The 15,700-nt window shown below is 46.4% G+C and overlaps 1 protein-coding gene across 1 annotated transcript in view; it reads right to left on the minus strand.

Annotated features, from left to right (window-relative positions):
- Nucleotides 1-15,700, minus strand: part of FECH (ferrochelatase) — a 34,140-nt gene extending 18,440 nt beyond the window's left edge. The window contains exons 1-4 of the mRNA XM_054583720.1: nt 15,505-15,700; nt 9,882-10,011; nt 4,689-4,808; nt 3,383-3,531 (exon numbers count right to left, since the gene is read on the minus strand). Coding sequence (XP_054439695.1) covers nt 3,383-3,531; nt 4,689-4,808; nt 9,882-10,011; nt 15,505-15,571 — 466 coding nt within the window. The 5' untranslated portion in view covers nt 15,572-15,700. The remainder of the gene's footprint in view (nt 1-3,382; nt 3,532-4,688; nt 4,809-9,881; nt 10,012-15,504) is intronic.

Raw genomic sequence — 15,700 nt, forward strand, 5'->3', positions numbered from 1 at the left:
GTGTTAGGTGATAGTCAATTCTAGGCAAAGACAGTGCAAGTTTCGAAGTTTTTATGCTGGCTAACAAGCAACAAAAACTTCTCTAAGAAAAGAGTAAGAAAAGAGCATGAAACCTTTTTATCTATCTATAATCATTACTTTCTTTGCCTAGAGAGAATTTTTCCAGAGATAAACAAACAGAGCTCAAAAGTAAAATGTATAGTTTTGTAGGAAAGGAAGTGCAAGTAGGAAGGAAGAGTAAGAAAGAGAAGAAGAGAGGGAGAAACACAGAGGCCAGGAAGCAGGGAGGAAAAGCAGCTGGAACGGTGGCAGGGAGCCGCCTGGTGTCCTCGCCGCAGAGGCTCCTGGGTCGCCATCACCCGGCTTCAGGCCCACTCTGTGCACAGCACGCGGAACTTCCTTTCAGGTGATCTGGGTGCACCCCTGAGGGAGCCACACAGCCAGGCCTGGTGATCTTGGTCTTCAGTGCAAAGTTCCCCCAAAGAAGTTTCTAGCCCTTGAGACTATTTCCTGATTCCTACTCCACTCTGTGTGATCACCAGCCTTCATACATGTGGCTCTCATAATTCTTCCGAAGGGTTTCTCTCTACCCCTTAAGCAGACTGGCCTGCAGGAGCCAGGTCCGACTAGAATGGAAGCTTCTTGTAAGTAGTCACCCTGTTTTTCAACTTTGAATAGCAGCATCGAACAGCGCAGGGCACTCGGTGGGCCACTGGCGAATGAATGAGGGAGTGGGCTTCGCCTGGGGCAACGACCACACCCCCCACCCAGGCCTGCGGAAACCACCAGGCGTCATCTGCCACGCAGGAGAAAGCAGGAATTTAGAGGGTGCCAACTGTGGGCCACAGGGGACGACGGTATGCCAAAGGGTCCTCAGTACCAAAGCCCTCCCAGACGAGGCCCTGGACAAGCTCCCAAAAGCTGGAAAAGCCGAGAGAATCCACGCTCTGCTTCAGTGGCAGCTACCAGGAAAATCAGCTCCACGAAGGCAAGGTGTGACTCATTCACCACTTTATCCCTTATCGTTACACCTGAAATGTGGTCAGCGCTTCTATGTATCTGGTGGTTGGCTGGATGGGAGAATGGACGGGGGTGGGAATTGATGGATGAAAGCGTGGGTGAGGGATCAAATGGGCAAGTGATGGGAATGAGAAAGGAGGAAGGATGCCTTCCTGTCACATCAGTAATACCCAAGTGACTGGACAGGCAAGCCAGTGAGCGGACGTGTGCTTCATGGATACCCTAAACTTATTCCCAAAGTTTTAATAAAGAATAATAGCCTTCTTTTCCAATGTCTCCATAAGATAGAAGGCTTAATCATTCATTTTTTAAAATGATTCTTTCAGCCCTGATTGGAGCATTGTCCTGGACACCAAAAGGTCCCCGGGTCAGGGCACAAGCCGAGGTTGCAGGTTCGATCCCGGCTGGGGCGCGTACGGGAGGCAACCAATCTGTTTCTCTCTCACATCGATGTCTCTCTCCTTCCCTTCCTCTCTCCCTATAATCAATGAACACATCCTCGGGCGAGGATTTTTTTAAAAAAATGATTCTTCCAAAAATTTGACTATGATCATGTGAAATGGATATCCTCCTCCAGTCCTTACCGAAACAGGGACTTGGTAATCCTAGAGTGGAGACGCTTGTGACTTCCTCCCTTTGCACTGATTGGCCACATAGTTAAATGATCGGAGGGCAACACAGTTAAAGGTCTGAGAGTGAGCGGGACACTGGGTTAAACCCAGCTCATGCCACGGGACTCCTTCCGGGCCAACCTGGGAGTCAGAGGCCACTGCTGGCCTGTCTGCGGGGACAACCCAGCAGCCTCGCCACCGGGAGCGGGGGAGGTGAGAAGGACGTCTGCCCCGTGTTCCTTTTTTCAAGTTTGACAACTCGACGAGGGCCCCTTATGGTGACGGGCACTACACTACATGTCAACAGAAAAAAATGCCACCTTTCCGCCTCCTTTCTCCACTGAAGACAGCACAGCAGCTGCAGGTCTGACTTCACACTAAGCCTTTTGTCATGATAAACTGTTCGTGACTAGAGTTTGTTCTCCATCAAGCAGGTGAGGGCAGAGCTCAGCCAAGTTTCCCCTCACCCAAGCTTCTAGAAGCTACATTGTGGCAGGTGTGGCTGAACTGTGTAAGAAATGCCCTTGAGCTGCAAGGAAAGGCAGGAAGCAAACCCAAGAGTCAGAGATGCAACTGAGCAATTTTCCAAGTGAGAGGAACTGCCCAGGGCCACAGCCCTTTGTCCCTGCCTGTGCGCCACAGGAGTGAAAGGCTGCGGGTCCTGCCAGGCGGGGCTGCTCTCCTTGTGGGTCCCCACTGTGTCCCGCTCCTGTCCTGGTCCTGAAGCCCAACAAAGTATCTGCAAACAATGGATTTCACATGGCCTAAGATGCACATTTTTTGTTTTAACATTTCTCACACTGGTCTGTACGTACAACAGACGCTGTCTTAACATCAACTGGCAGAGGGCCTGGCCGGGTAGCTCAGGTGGTCAGAGCGTTGTCTTTATGCCAAGGGGGCAGGTTCAATCCCTGGTCAAGGCACATGCGAGAATCAACCTGTGACTGACTCTCCCCCTCTTTTTCTCTCCCCGCCACTTTGTCTCTTTCTCTAAAATATATTTTTAAAGTTTTTTTTCAATTCACGTGCAGAGTTTGTGTGTGTGTGTGTCAGTATCACATGAAAACAGTGGTGTGCCCTGCCATCAACGGGGTCTCGACTGGCACCGCAGATGGCACTTAGAGTTCACCAGTGTCATCGGGGTCTCGTCCTGCACATTATTTTTCTGTGCTAGAGGCTTCCAGAGGACAGCTGCCAGAGGGGTGCGATCCTCTTTTTGGCACCACGCCCAACAAGGCACGCAGATGCCTCATGACGGTGGCACAGCCAGGAGCTGAAAGCAGTTGCTGGAAGTTGCTCAGTCTCACGGCTGCAGTGACAACTAACTAATCTGGCTCTAACTGTTGATCTAACAATTAGCTATCCACACAGAAAGGAAAGGCAGTAGTAGCAGCCTCAATCCATTCCCCAAAGATTTCCTTCCAGAACAAGGACAGAGGCATCTTTCATTCAGGGTATGTAGGCTCTTCCTTATAGTCCAACTTAACACATGCCTCAAACTGCCTTTTGAAATGAATGTTCCCAATCTTTAGCTTTTTAATTTGTAACATAAGGAAGTAACGGAAAAGGGTATGCAGCCAAGGACAAAGGAAAATGCCTCACGAACTAAATGACCGTGCATCACATGGGAACCTCCACAAACCGAGGGCTGCCGGGGCCCAGAATTGCATTTGGCCTCCAGTAGAGCTTTGAATGTCCTAACTACTTTGGAAGAGCCAACCTCGTGAGACGTGAAGGAAGAGGCACGCTACCTGTGTGCGGGGACATCTCGTCCAGCAGCTTCACCATGCCTTCTCCTTGCCGGGAAGTCCACATCTTGATGGGGGACCCGCCTCCGATCCTGCGGTACTGCTCCTGGATTTTGGGGGTCCGGCGTTTCGCGATGATCGGTGCCAGCTTACTAAATCATTTAACATGCAGGTCAGTGGATTGCCTTCCACCTTAGCAACCTCAGAAACATTTTCTACTCAATGAGGAAAAGATAAGCAAAATTTTAAGAAGAGCCTAACAAGATCAAGCCTTTAAAAATAGAAGCTTGAGGTCACTGACAAGGCCCGGCTCTCTTGGCCTTCATGAGAGAGAAAACTAGACACTCTAGAGGCTGTTCTAAACCCTGACAATTCAGGCCCCCGAACGAGTGGGCAGAGACCCAGATGTGTGCTAGTTACGATCCCAACACCTCTCAACCCTGCCCCTAGCGGAGCTGGGACATGTTAGACATTAAGAAGCATCTACTCCTCCTAATGTAAGAAAAAGTTTATTTACCCTATAGATATACTTGCACATATGAGCAAAGGTGTATGTACAAGCATGTGCATGTAGCAGTGAAACAACCTCAGTGTCTGTCAGTGAGACACTGGTTAAATAAACTAAGGCACACCACACAATGCAATTCTTTAGTCATGAGAAAATTGAGCCAGATCTATATAACCTGTTATGGAACTATCTCCAAGGTACAATAAATTTGAAAAAAATATATAGTAAAGTACCCAATCATGTACATGGTTACATTCGCATGTGTGTAAAAACGGGGGTGGGGGTGGATATATGTGCGCGTACATATCTATGCGTGGCTATGCACGGACTGTTTGTGGCTGTGAGAGCGCCCACCTCCAGGGCGGGTGACTGGGCAGCGGGAGTCCAGGTAAAGGCGACACACGCTTTTCGCTGTAAACACTCTTATCCTATTGCATTTATATTACATGCAAAGTATAAATTTTGAATTCACAGCAATGCGTGTCAACCAGCTGTTAAGTGCCAAGAACAAATACATCCCTACAGACTTTCACGGGACTTCGGCTGGGCCAGGACATCTGCAATTTCGGGAGCTCTGGGAGGAACGGGCTCAAGCAGCGCCCTCGCTGACTGCTGTCTCTCTCCTGCAGTTCTCCCAGTATCACATCCCTCTTACAGCTCATAGAAAATCACGGTGCTGCTCCAGCCACTAGCAGGTAGGCAGTAAAACTGCCTCGTTTTTTCAACTACAGAACTGAGATACGGTAAGGCAAAATGCACTGGACAAGTTATGAGTGAATACTGGTGTTCAAGGCATCTTACTTCTGAATAGGAAGTGTTATTAGGTCTCGGTCCAAGAAGAGCCTCAGAAGGAAGTCGTGCACATCCCCAAGCGTTTCAGGGCCTCCCATGTTGAGCATCAGTATTCCAGTTTTCGGCTTCCTAGGTAATAAGATAAAATGCAACAGTTGATTTAGGACGCTTTTTATTTTCCTCTACGGAACAATCTTGGTTTGGCTAGCAAACTCTCGTCGAATCTGTTCTGTGCAAAGGTGAAAACCTGCAGACCTGCTTGCCGCTACCCCGTGGCCACCTTCTAGGGAGCTCACGCAGCCTCCCCATCCGTGCGGTCCCAGCTCAGACCCTGGCCTTCGTCAGGGAGCTCTGTCCTTGGCAGGGGCCTTCACTGGCCTCAGAATGTTTCTCTGCTAAACTTTCAGCCCTGAACAAAGATCCCGTTCTTTGGGGAGTGAAAGTGAAGGTAGAGACCTAAAGTTGTCCTAAGGCAGGAGCACCTGTTCATGTGAAAGCCTTGTGAATACACACGTTACTTGATCTCTCCAAACTTCAGTTTCTTCATCTGTAAAGTAGAGAGTCTACCTTCTGCCTCAAAAGGTTGTTTTGAGAATTAAATGGATAGTGTACTTAGTCATTTAGCACAGTGAGTTTTTTTCCACACAGAGAAGCCTTGGGTTTCCCTATAATGGTATACCAGCCCTTGTTTCACTCTAAAACTTCTCTTTATTTGGTTATCAAATTAAATCATTACTGACTTAAATTATTTCTTGTCACCCTGCTTCCTAATCCAGCACCTATCTTTACTCCTTTAGGTAATACCTGTAAGAAACTGTCTAACTTATAGCAAATCAGTTTTAGGCTAAAGAATGAAGCACCAAATAAGCAAGAAGAAGCAAAAAGACAAGAAAACTCTGGAATAAAAGTTTTAAGTCAAGCAGCATCTGAGAAATCAAACAAACAAACAAAAACAAAAGACCTAGGCAAAATGTAAACGCCTAAAATCCAGAGCAAGCCTAGAGTCTACCCAGCCCAAAGTGAGCGAGGCTAGAAAGAGTCCTCTGTTCCTACGCCTGCCAGGGGGCCACGTGGAGCCAGAATAGGGCCTAGTGCCTCCTGAAGGCTTCTGGGAGTGTCTGAAAGACCATGAGCAGAGACTGGGAACTATGAGGTCAGAGCCTGGGACAGGACCACGAACTGGAGGCCTGTGCGTCCCCACGAACTGGGAGCCATGAGATGGCAGTAAAAGAGCCTGCAGGAGGGTAAACTAAAGGGGACACGGGAGTGTGTCTTCCACTTTTTTTTTTTTCATTTTAAAAAATTTAGATATAATTCACATACTACAAAATTTGCCATTTTAAACTGTCCAGTTCAGTAGTTTTTAATATATTCACAATGTTACGTGACCCTCACACGTTATCTAATTCCTGAACACTTTCATCACCCCAAAAAGAAAACTCGTACCCATTAGAGCTGCTCCCCATTTTCCTCCCCACCACGCCCGACAACCACGAATCTACTTTCCGGGCCTATGATCTATTTAGGACATTTCATAGGAACAGAATCATAATATGTGATCTTTTGTGTCTGGCTTCTTTTACTCAGCATAAAATTTTCAAGATTCACCTATGCTGTAGCATCAACCAATACCTCTTTCCTTTTCAGGCTGAATAATATTCCATCATATGGATACACTCTCCAGTCTCCCTTGATAAAGCAGCTGAGAAATAGCTAGTCTGAGGTTTATCTGAACACCATTATTACAAAATGCACCTTCTAAATCTAGAAGTCAAGACTACCGCAGTGGCTGAACACAACTTGCTGAGGTGGCTCTCGCTCGGAAGACTGTCCTTGTTGTGTTCTAAGGCTAGTGATACTGTGATGACATTTTATTTGCAGTTGTTGAACAACGGCTGACAACATCTGGCAGTCAGTGGTAGACAGCACAGTGTGTCAAATCTGTACAGGTGGGAACTGCTCCCTTGATCAAGCATCCTGTAGGTGAATGAGGTAGAAATCTAAATTTGCAGATGAAGTTTTCAAAATCAGAACCAATTCCTGGGAAAGGAAAATGTGGCATTACAATGAAGTCGGGGATTTTCTCATTGACACCCCATCCTATAGATTCACTAAATTCACTTTTCATATCGTTGTCTTAGACCAGTAAGCCACGGCACTACTGAGATTTCGGGGTGGGTATCTTTGGGTGTGGAGGGCTGTCGTGTACGCATTGCAGAAGTTTAGTAGCATCCCTGGTCTCTACTTAACTAGGTGGCAACAGCACATACCTCACCCCAGTTGTGACAACCAAAATCGTCTGCAGACGTGGCCGAGTATGTCCTGGGGGACAAAAATGCCCCCCACCCTCAGTTGAAACCACTCTATTAGACAAAGGGGGTTTAGTCTTTTTATTAAACCACACAACTACACTGAAGATGTCCTTGTTCTGTAACTCTTCCACCCCCTCTGACCAGAAGTCCTATCAGGGAATTAACGAATGTGTTTATTTTTCTTTTCTTGATACCTGAAAATTCCAGATTCATTTTATTGTGAAACTGTAATATTCCCCCAATCTTTCTACTCAGACTGCCAGTGTTCTCCTGGGATACTGTCTTCCACTTTCAAAATCTGTGATTCACAATAAATTACGTGCATTTTTCTATGGACTGCTGCCAGTTAACAGATTAGTGGTTAAGAAACCCCAGGCTAAGAGACTTACCTAAGCCACAGAGCGTATCAATGTGCAAATGGGATTTAGAACTGCTTTTCATCTACACCTGAGCTCACAACAAGAGTGGCTTTAGACGGGATGGTACCCTGCCCTGCAAACCCAGGTTTTGCAAATCATGTTGATTTTATACAGGAAAGAGATGAAAACACCTAATACACACGCACTTAATTCAAAACTGTGTTGTGCATGACAAGCGGCGCGTTAGTAGCCCTAGTCCGACCCCCGTTCCCAGAACGGGAGCGCAACGCTTTAGTCGAGGGTCTCTGTCTCTCAGCCCCTCCAGACAGAGCGCATCTGAGACCAAGGCCTGAAGAGCCAGCCTCCCTCTGTTTGAACGTGAAAGTGCTTGCAGCAAAACATATTGAAAGCTTCTCACTTTGAAAGGTATCGACATTTTGCCATTTTTCTATTCTGAGACTCTCAAAATATGAGCGTTTTTTTTCCTTTGAACTGTTAATGGGACATAACAGAAACTTAGCTCATCAATACATAGAATTCTGTTCTACAGTTTGTAGTCCCCACAAGATGCAGTTGGCCTGTGGGTCTCTGCTGCCTCTAGAACAGGGTTTGGCAAACCACAGTCCACGCACCAAATTTGCAACCTGCACCTACGCTTGTTTTTCAAATAACACTTTATTAGAGCACAGCTCATTTATTACATATTATCAATGGTTGCTCTCACATGGCAACAACAGAGTTGAATAGCAGCAAAAGAGACCAAAAGCCAAAAAAATTTACTCTCTGGCTCTTGGCAGACAAGCTGGCTGACAACCAGTCTAGTTGACTGTTTAATCTGGTATTGTCTGCTCTAGTCTACTCCAAGCTCTAAGCAGCACAATGCCTTCACAATGTCTGGCACCAAGAAATTCACGAAGATGCTCATGACTTCATCATTTCTAACATCTAAAAACTAGAAGTAATCTACATGCCCCATAATATAGGACTGGACAAGTAAATTATGATTTAATACCCTTACATTATTAAAATAATGATAGTGTTTATATTTATATGGTGACTTCTTATTAAATAAGAAGTTATAAAAATAGTATGTACAGTATTGTCACGTTTTGGTAAATATACACAGAGTGAGTGACTGATAGATACAGACATAGAGACAAATACTAGGTGACGAGATTACTGCTGTTTTTTATGCTTGTCTGTATTTCTTAAATAAACCCACTTCTTTTGTATAAATATAAGGTCGCTTAATAGAATTTCTATTTTTTAAAGATTTTTATTAAATGTTAATAATTTAATATTAAGGGTATTTCTATTGTTGACTTTTGGCACCGAAATTATACAAGAACGAAATCATTTTTTCCAGGGATCTACATGGAATCAATTCTTCAGGTTATACTGCACACCCTAAGGACTTACAGCACTTCGTTCGGTGGCTGAGGCGCGGGCCGGGGGGGCGCCCCGGGGACAAGGCAGAGCAGGGCCCTGCTCAGCACGCCAGGACAGAGGCCTCTGTGAGCCCTGCCCTCCGTGCCAGTCGATCTTCGCGGAAGCCAGGCACTGAAACATGACTGGGGGCCCCACCCCTGACGGCCTGTGCCCTACAAACCTCAGTCTACTTAGTACTCAGTGGGCTCCTGGTCACACAATGAAAAATAGTGAACACAAAATATAAGGCTATTTTATTTTCATAGCTGTGTAAATTTCATAGAACATCTGGTCCACCAGAGAGATCAAGGGATTAAATAGTTCATCGCTACTTTCTTTCACTGTGCTTAGGGTTCAAATGCAGTACTCCCTCTATGTATAATTGCCTTTATAGTCTTCTGTTGCCTCCCTCCCAGAGGAAGACTTGAGAAGTGGTGGCTTTCTGTGACGCCAGCAACCGTGGCAGGCCTGCTGCCGTCCGCCCGCACACACAGAGGAGAGGCACGAAACGCGGACTTTATTCCTTCAAGAAATTATCGATCCTGTTATGTCACCTACAACTATGTTCACTGTGTCAACAGATGAAAAGCAATGGTAGAGTTCACTACAGGAATTCTTGGTAGATTCGTTATTTTTTTATCCTGTATCGGCCATAGATTTCGTCGGTAGAATTACATTAGGTTCATAAATACATTTCCAGCATACATAGGGTTTGTGTTATGTGACATATTCCAGAACTAAATTCCTACGTGATTTGCAGACTGCCTGTAGTCAACTTTGTGTCCTTCGACAAAAGGCCTGTGGGATTTTTATATTTGTCAACTGTACCTCAACACAGCTGGAAAAATCAATTAATTAATTAACGATTTAGAAATCTGTAAAAATTTTTTAAAACCTTTAGAGCCCCACGTGGTGGGGGCAAGGGGAGCGGGGTGGTGAAACCTTTCGAACAGTTTAACAGCTCTTGACAGGAAGCCAAGAAAACGACATCCTACCGTTTCCATCCCGGGTTTCCCAGCACCCTTTCTCCTGGGTGCTTGTCTCGGCGGGTGCTTGCATCAGTAAAGAGAAACCCTTATTAGCCCCTCAGGTTAGACTCCTACCTCTTCCCCTGTTGAACTTGAGGTTTTGGGCTTCTGGCAAGCTGGGCTGCTGCTGCGGCGGCGGCCGCTGTGGCTGCTGCACCAGACTGGCACCTCCACGGCTGACGGGTCCTCAAGCTGCCAGGCACCGCTGTGACAAAACGAAAGTGGGAGCATGAAATCTAGCTGGAAAGTGATTTCTTCTGAAGCGGTCCTCAGAGCAGAATTTCTAGATTTAAAATGTAAAGAGATGCTATGGCGGAGGTAGGACCCGCTGCCTCCCCACCCCCCAGTTCTCTGCAGGTGGGTGAAGGCGCTTAAGGCCTCTCTGAGGAGACGTGGCGGCGCCCCCTGGGATGGCTTATCAGGACCTGCCAAGAGCCTTCTTGGGAACCACACACCTCCTCCTCTCCCTGCCTTGGCCGCAGGTTTGACAGGAGCCTCGTGAGAATCCCTGCACTGTATGAAAGTGACTGATGACACATGCTGCCCAGATGAGAGGGAAGAAGTCTGCAGAAAAGGGCCGGAGCCACGGACTGAGGGAGTGGAACCCGGGCCAGTCTCTGGCCAGCTGCGCAGCTCCATCGGCCTGCAAGCCTTCTCCCATGCAGCCCAGTGCTGGGCCCCCAGAATGGCCCCTGGACCCTGAGAGTGGGGAGCCTCTGCTTTAGAGGCCCACTCTGGCGCTCCCCGGGCTGCACCCCATTGCACGGGGTATGCAGTCTGCATGGCCAAGGAATCGTGGACCCCCGGAATCCGAACCCCACATTTCTGACCTGGGTCCCAGGAGCCCAGGAGTCCCTGCCCCCCAAGCCCCACACCCACTTCCACGGTCTGCACAAACGGGGTCTGCTCTTCCCCGGATCCTTCCTCCTGAGTGAGGGCTGATCGTGCTGTCAATGTGAGCCAGTCTTGCCCTGAAGGGTACCCAACGAGTGGCTGTCTGCAGGGGCAAGAATGCAGCTTGCACACACAAGCTGGGGAGTCCAGACGTGCGGAGGCACAAGGCTCTTCACAATGTGGGACAGAGCCGGCAGTGGGAAGAGAGGCAGGGAAGCCTCCCGGGGCCTTCGCACTCTGCAGGAACTCTGAAGAGTTGGAGATTTCACCCTCCCAGGTCGTTACGAAGGTCTACTTATTGGCGTGGGAAATAGAATAGATTTCGGAGTCTGTTCGCTTGCTGTCGCACATAGGATACACGGTTCTCCACTGTGCTCTTGCCCTGGGCCCCCACGAGTTAGTGGTAGGCCTGGAGAACCCACCTGAATTGAGGAGTCCATGGGCCACACTCAGTTGCACCCCCAAACTGTACACATGACCTCCCTTTCGTATCCTCAAACCAACAGGTTTGAAACCAGCTTGAGGTCAGTCTCCTTTCTTTCTCCTCCTATGAGTCACAGGTGTCCTAGTAAGGAACTCGGGCTGGCGACCAGCAGATCTGACTCTGAATCCAGTTCTGCCACTTACTTAGTAATGTGACTGGGGTCGGGCTATAATATTTCTGAGCCTTAGTTTCTCCCCTTCCCTGTGTAAGATGATAACGCATTGTTATTGGGATCCTTGTGAGGATGATAGCAGATAAGATCAGTAATGCGTTCCGCACAGGGTCTGCCACGGATGATTAACACTGGCATCGGTTTCATTTGTAAGCGTCTAGGGCACAGGGACTACACCTGCTGATTTCTATCACCTAGAATGTCCACAAAATACAGGAGAATGGTGTCTCCAGGCCACTAAGGTTCCCAGCTATCCATATTGTGCCTGTTCCCAAACAGAGCCAATTACATGAGCTTGTGCCGAATAATCCTAACTCAAAGTGGAAGTGCAAAGACTGACATAAAGAAGCTCAATCCTGCTTAGATGAAGTCTCAGATCAACCCACATCTCCTTATTTTGACATGTTCACTTCTGAACTGCATGATGAGATTTAACCAGATTCTCAGTCATGCCCCAGTGTCTGCGATTCCTTAGATGAATGAGATTACATCAGAGTCCATGGAGTATGAGAATAGAACTTTGCCATCCCATGGCTGCTGGTAATAAAATAAAATTTCTTCCTGTGAACCATAAAATGGGGTAAGGGTGAGATGAGAGTCTCCAACTAGTACCTAGAACAATTTGACGGCAGGTAGCTATTCAAGCTGCTGAACTATTATGATGCCCTCTGCTTATAAAATTCTCTTTTCTGTGGCTGAACAAATCCTCAGAGGACGATGAAGTTACCGATCATGGATCCTGTCTGCTCAGGATTTAGAGTTAATACACTCGCCTCTCAAAGGTTTCTCTAAAATATACCTCTCCCCTAATGATCTGAAGGTTCTAGAAAAATGAAGAGTGTCTCCTACCAAAAGATTAGTGTTCATCTAGCTAGTGGAGTTTAAGGCGATCATTCAGAGGGTCAGCTGAGACTCAGCCCACATCTGAAAAGCAAGCCAAAGGCACAAACAGCACTGTGTGGTAGAGAGCACATGATCTGGAGCCAGAGAGATCTGCGCAGAAACGCCGGATAGGACCAACAGGCTGCGGCAGTGGCTGCACAACTCACTGAGCTACAAGTCTCACTTCTCTCATCTGTAAAAGGGTGATAAAGTCAATCTTGCAGAGCTGGTGTGACGGTTAAGACCAAAAAAAAAAAAAAAACAACCCAAAAAACCTACATCCAGCCCCAAGAACAGTACCCAGCACACTGAGTAGGGTTTAACAAGAGGTAAGAATCCAGTAAGTCCTCACTTAACGTCATCAATAGGTTCTACGACTTTTAAGTGAAACAACGTATAATGAAACCAGTTTTGCCACAGGCTAACTGCTATAAACAAGAATTAAGTCCTTGAGGCATCTCATCAACATTGTAACAAAATGATGTTGGACAAAGCAATGTTCTTTGAGGACCTGCTGTACTCAATACAAGGTAGCTGCCCACTTATGAACTAAGACCAGGTAATTCTACTCTTGACATGGACAACTGGTCCGCCTTTGGAAGATCTACAAACAATAAAAGCTATAAAAACTGAGAGACATGCAGCAGAAGGGAAGATAATGGAAGAAAAAAATAACTTCATTACTCCTGGACAAAGTCAACAGGTAAAACATTCCAAAGTACACCTGTGACTTAAGTTCACAGCTATCAACTGGTTCTCCAACACCAAATTATTTAACATCATTTTAATTATATTAAATGATATTTAATTATTTAATGATTGGGGATGGGGTAGAAGAAGATAGCAAAAACAAGGTACACAAGTACTTAAATATACTCAGCTCACAGCTAAAGAGCAATCCTTTTCTACCACATAGGATGTGAGGATTATTTCAAAAGGTACTTATAAAAATATGTACCATTTAAATAATGAACAGAAAAAAAGTTCTATATTGTGACTATTAATAAGCACTTGCGGAGGGGAGGCTTCAAAAAAATAATTGTTATTTTCTGGTATGAGTCAAAATGTTCTAATATGATTGAACACTGATACTCTTTATTGTTCTAGATGTTTTTTTCCTAATTACTAAAGATATATATGCTTATGTAGAAAATTTGGAAAGGAAAAGTCACAAAGAAAAATAATAATTCATTACTCTACCAACTTTCTAATTATATATGTAGATAGATACCATATGGTACACCCCAGGGACCCATATGCTAAAAACATAGAATGTAAAACTTTGCTTTTCCACTCTTATGTTCAGAATTTGTTTTCAGAAGTACTACTCAATTTTTTTCCAATCAGATCATACTAAATCCTTCATACCAAACAAGATGATTAAGGTATTATAACTACATCCTAAAATCAGGGTCCATAATACAACTGGATGTCAAATCTACTTGTTACAGTTTCTGAATCCTTCCACTTAGTTACTTATATCTTGAACAACAAATCATTTAAAGTTTCTCATATTGTCCATGACCTCAAATCTAGGGCCTGTTGGGCTTTAACTGCGATAGGAAGGGTCAACGAAAGAAAAGATTAATTTGAGATTTCTTTTGACCCATTACTGCCACTGTGCTTCCTCTTTTTTAAAGATCATGCCTTTTGTCTCCCAGTCCCCTTAGTGACCCGATCCTCATTGTACTCTGGGTCCTTATTATTTTCTTAACAAAGGCATCTGTAATAAAATACGGAGGTTCAGAGTGGGTTCTTTCCATTCCCTCTCAGTAGATGTCACACTAATGAATTAAGAAATTTCTCAGAGAAATAAGTCTGCTGTGTCCAGTCACGATTCATATGCATTAATTAAGCATGTTACTATGTGGCAGCCTCTTTCACAAAAATAGCTGAAGTGGCTGAGGGTCTCGATGTATCTACTGTGTGCCAGGCACTGTGCTACAGGCCTTACCTGCATCCAGCCATTCTCCACGGCAAGTCTGGGAGGTAGTGCCTTAGTCCTTTTATGTTTACCAAAGCTCTAGGCAGGTTGAGTGTCCTGCTCAGGGCGTCACACTTAGGAATGATGCGAAGCTCCTGTCCCAACCAAGTGTGTCTGACCCAGAGTCCCATCAGCTCATCCTGTAGACACAACCTACATTCAGGGTTTGCATGAGAAATGTGTGGGGCTGTCAATGGGTCATATTTGTTAACCAAGTATCTCTAGAAAACACTAGCCCAGGCCAGAGGGTCCTGTTGCCAAGAACAAGTGAGCCCCGGATGATGCCAGGCACTAGAGCAGAGAGCATCAGTGGGCACATTTTCCCTCCACCACCAGGGAAGGAAGCCAAGGATAGAAACCCATGACAACGATGATGATGATGACGAATGGAGTGAAGAAATAAAATGGAGTCACTACAGTCAAGCTGCTAAATTATTTTAAAAAAGTAAAGTGAGGCATCAAGCAACGATTCTGTTCTTGCCTTAATTCGCCTGGGAACTTAAATTTCTGAACTTCCCAATCCTGCGTCAATACCTGGATGCACATTAGTCCCTTATGCATCAATGTCTGGACATATATTAAACCTTCAGTGAACCATCGGAATGCCCTCAAGAAGAAAAGGTTCCATTATTCAGAGCACTGGACATCTGAAAGATTCCTGTCTTAAGCCAATACACCCTCAAACCTCAAAGAATGCAGACAGAAGTGGTTTAGTTTTTAAAAGTGCATTTATAAAACTCTCAAACTTTTCTTTCTCCTTCGGAACACTCTGGGTATTGCCTAGTTGTGTTTCCCTTTGCAAATTCTAAGATCCTTAGGTAAATCTCTGTCATGTTTACTTCTAACCAAAGCCTCCTGACTTTCTAAACTCGGTGGACAATGCCTTCCTCCCTGTGGCAGACCCTTTACACAGCGTCCCTCTGTAATCCTCAAAACAATCCTGTGCCTATCGTTATTCTGACTTTGCAGATAACTAAGACTCTGAGAAATTCAGCCATTGCTGACAGCCGCCCAGCTGACCAGTGGGACAGCATGCCCCGTCCCGGCGGCCTCCCAGGGCCCCCCAGGAGACCAACGTCCCCACTCTCGACCCTTCCAGAGAAGGGTCTCTTTCCAGGACCCTTTCCTGCCCCTCGTCCCACGAGGCGCGGCTTCCTGGACTGTAAACTGCTGCTCCCGGAAGCCCGCGGGTGGGGACTGGGGGGTGGGGAAAGGAGCTGCCCGCTGTCCACGCCATCGCAGGGACCCCGGCGTCGGTGACTGCCCCGACAGCGCTACTTACTACGATCGCGGAGCAGAGCGCCCGCAGTTCGCAGGGCCGCAGCCATGTTTATGCCGAATGAAAGCATTCCGGGGGCAGCCTCCGCCGGGACCCGGATTCCTGCCGCAGCCACGCGTCCAGCTGGGGCCCGACAGCGCCGAGCCGCAGAGCGCCCCCACCGGCACCAGGGAACCCTTATCTCGCGTCGCGGGTGGTC

This window comes from Pteronotus mesoamericanus, unplaced genomic scaffold (assembly GCF_021234165.1).
Source record: "Pteronotus mesoamericanus isolate MK-2021 breed Mesoamerican mustached bat unplaced genomic scaffold, CSHL_Meso_final contig_74, whole genome shotgun sequence".
Classification (NCBI taxonomy): domain Eukaryota; kingdom Metazoa; phylum Chordata; class Mammalia; order Chiroptera; family Mormoopidae; genus Pteronotus; species Pteronotus mesoamericanus.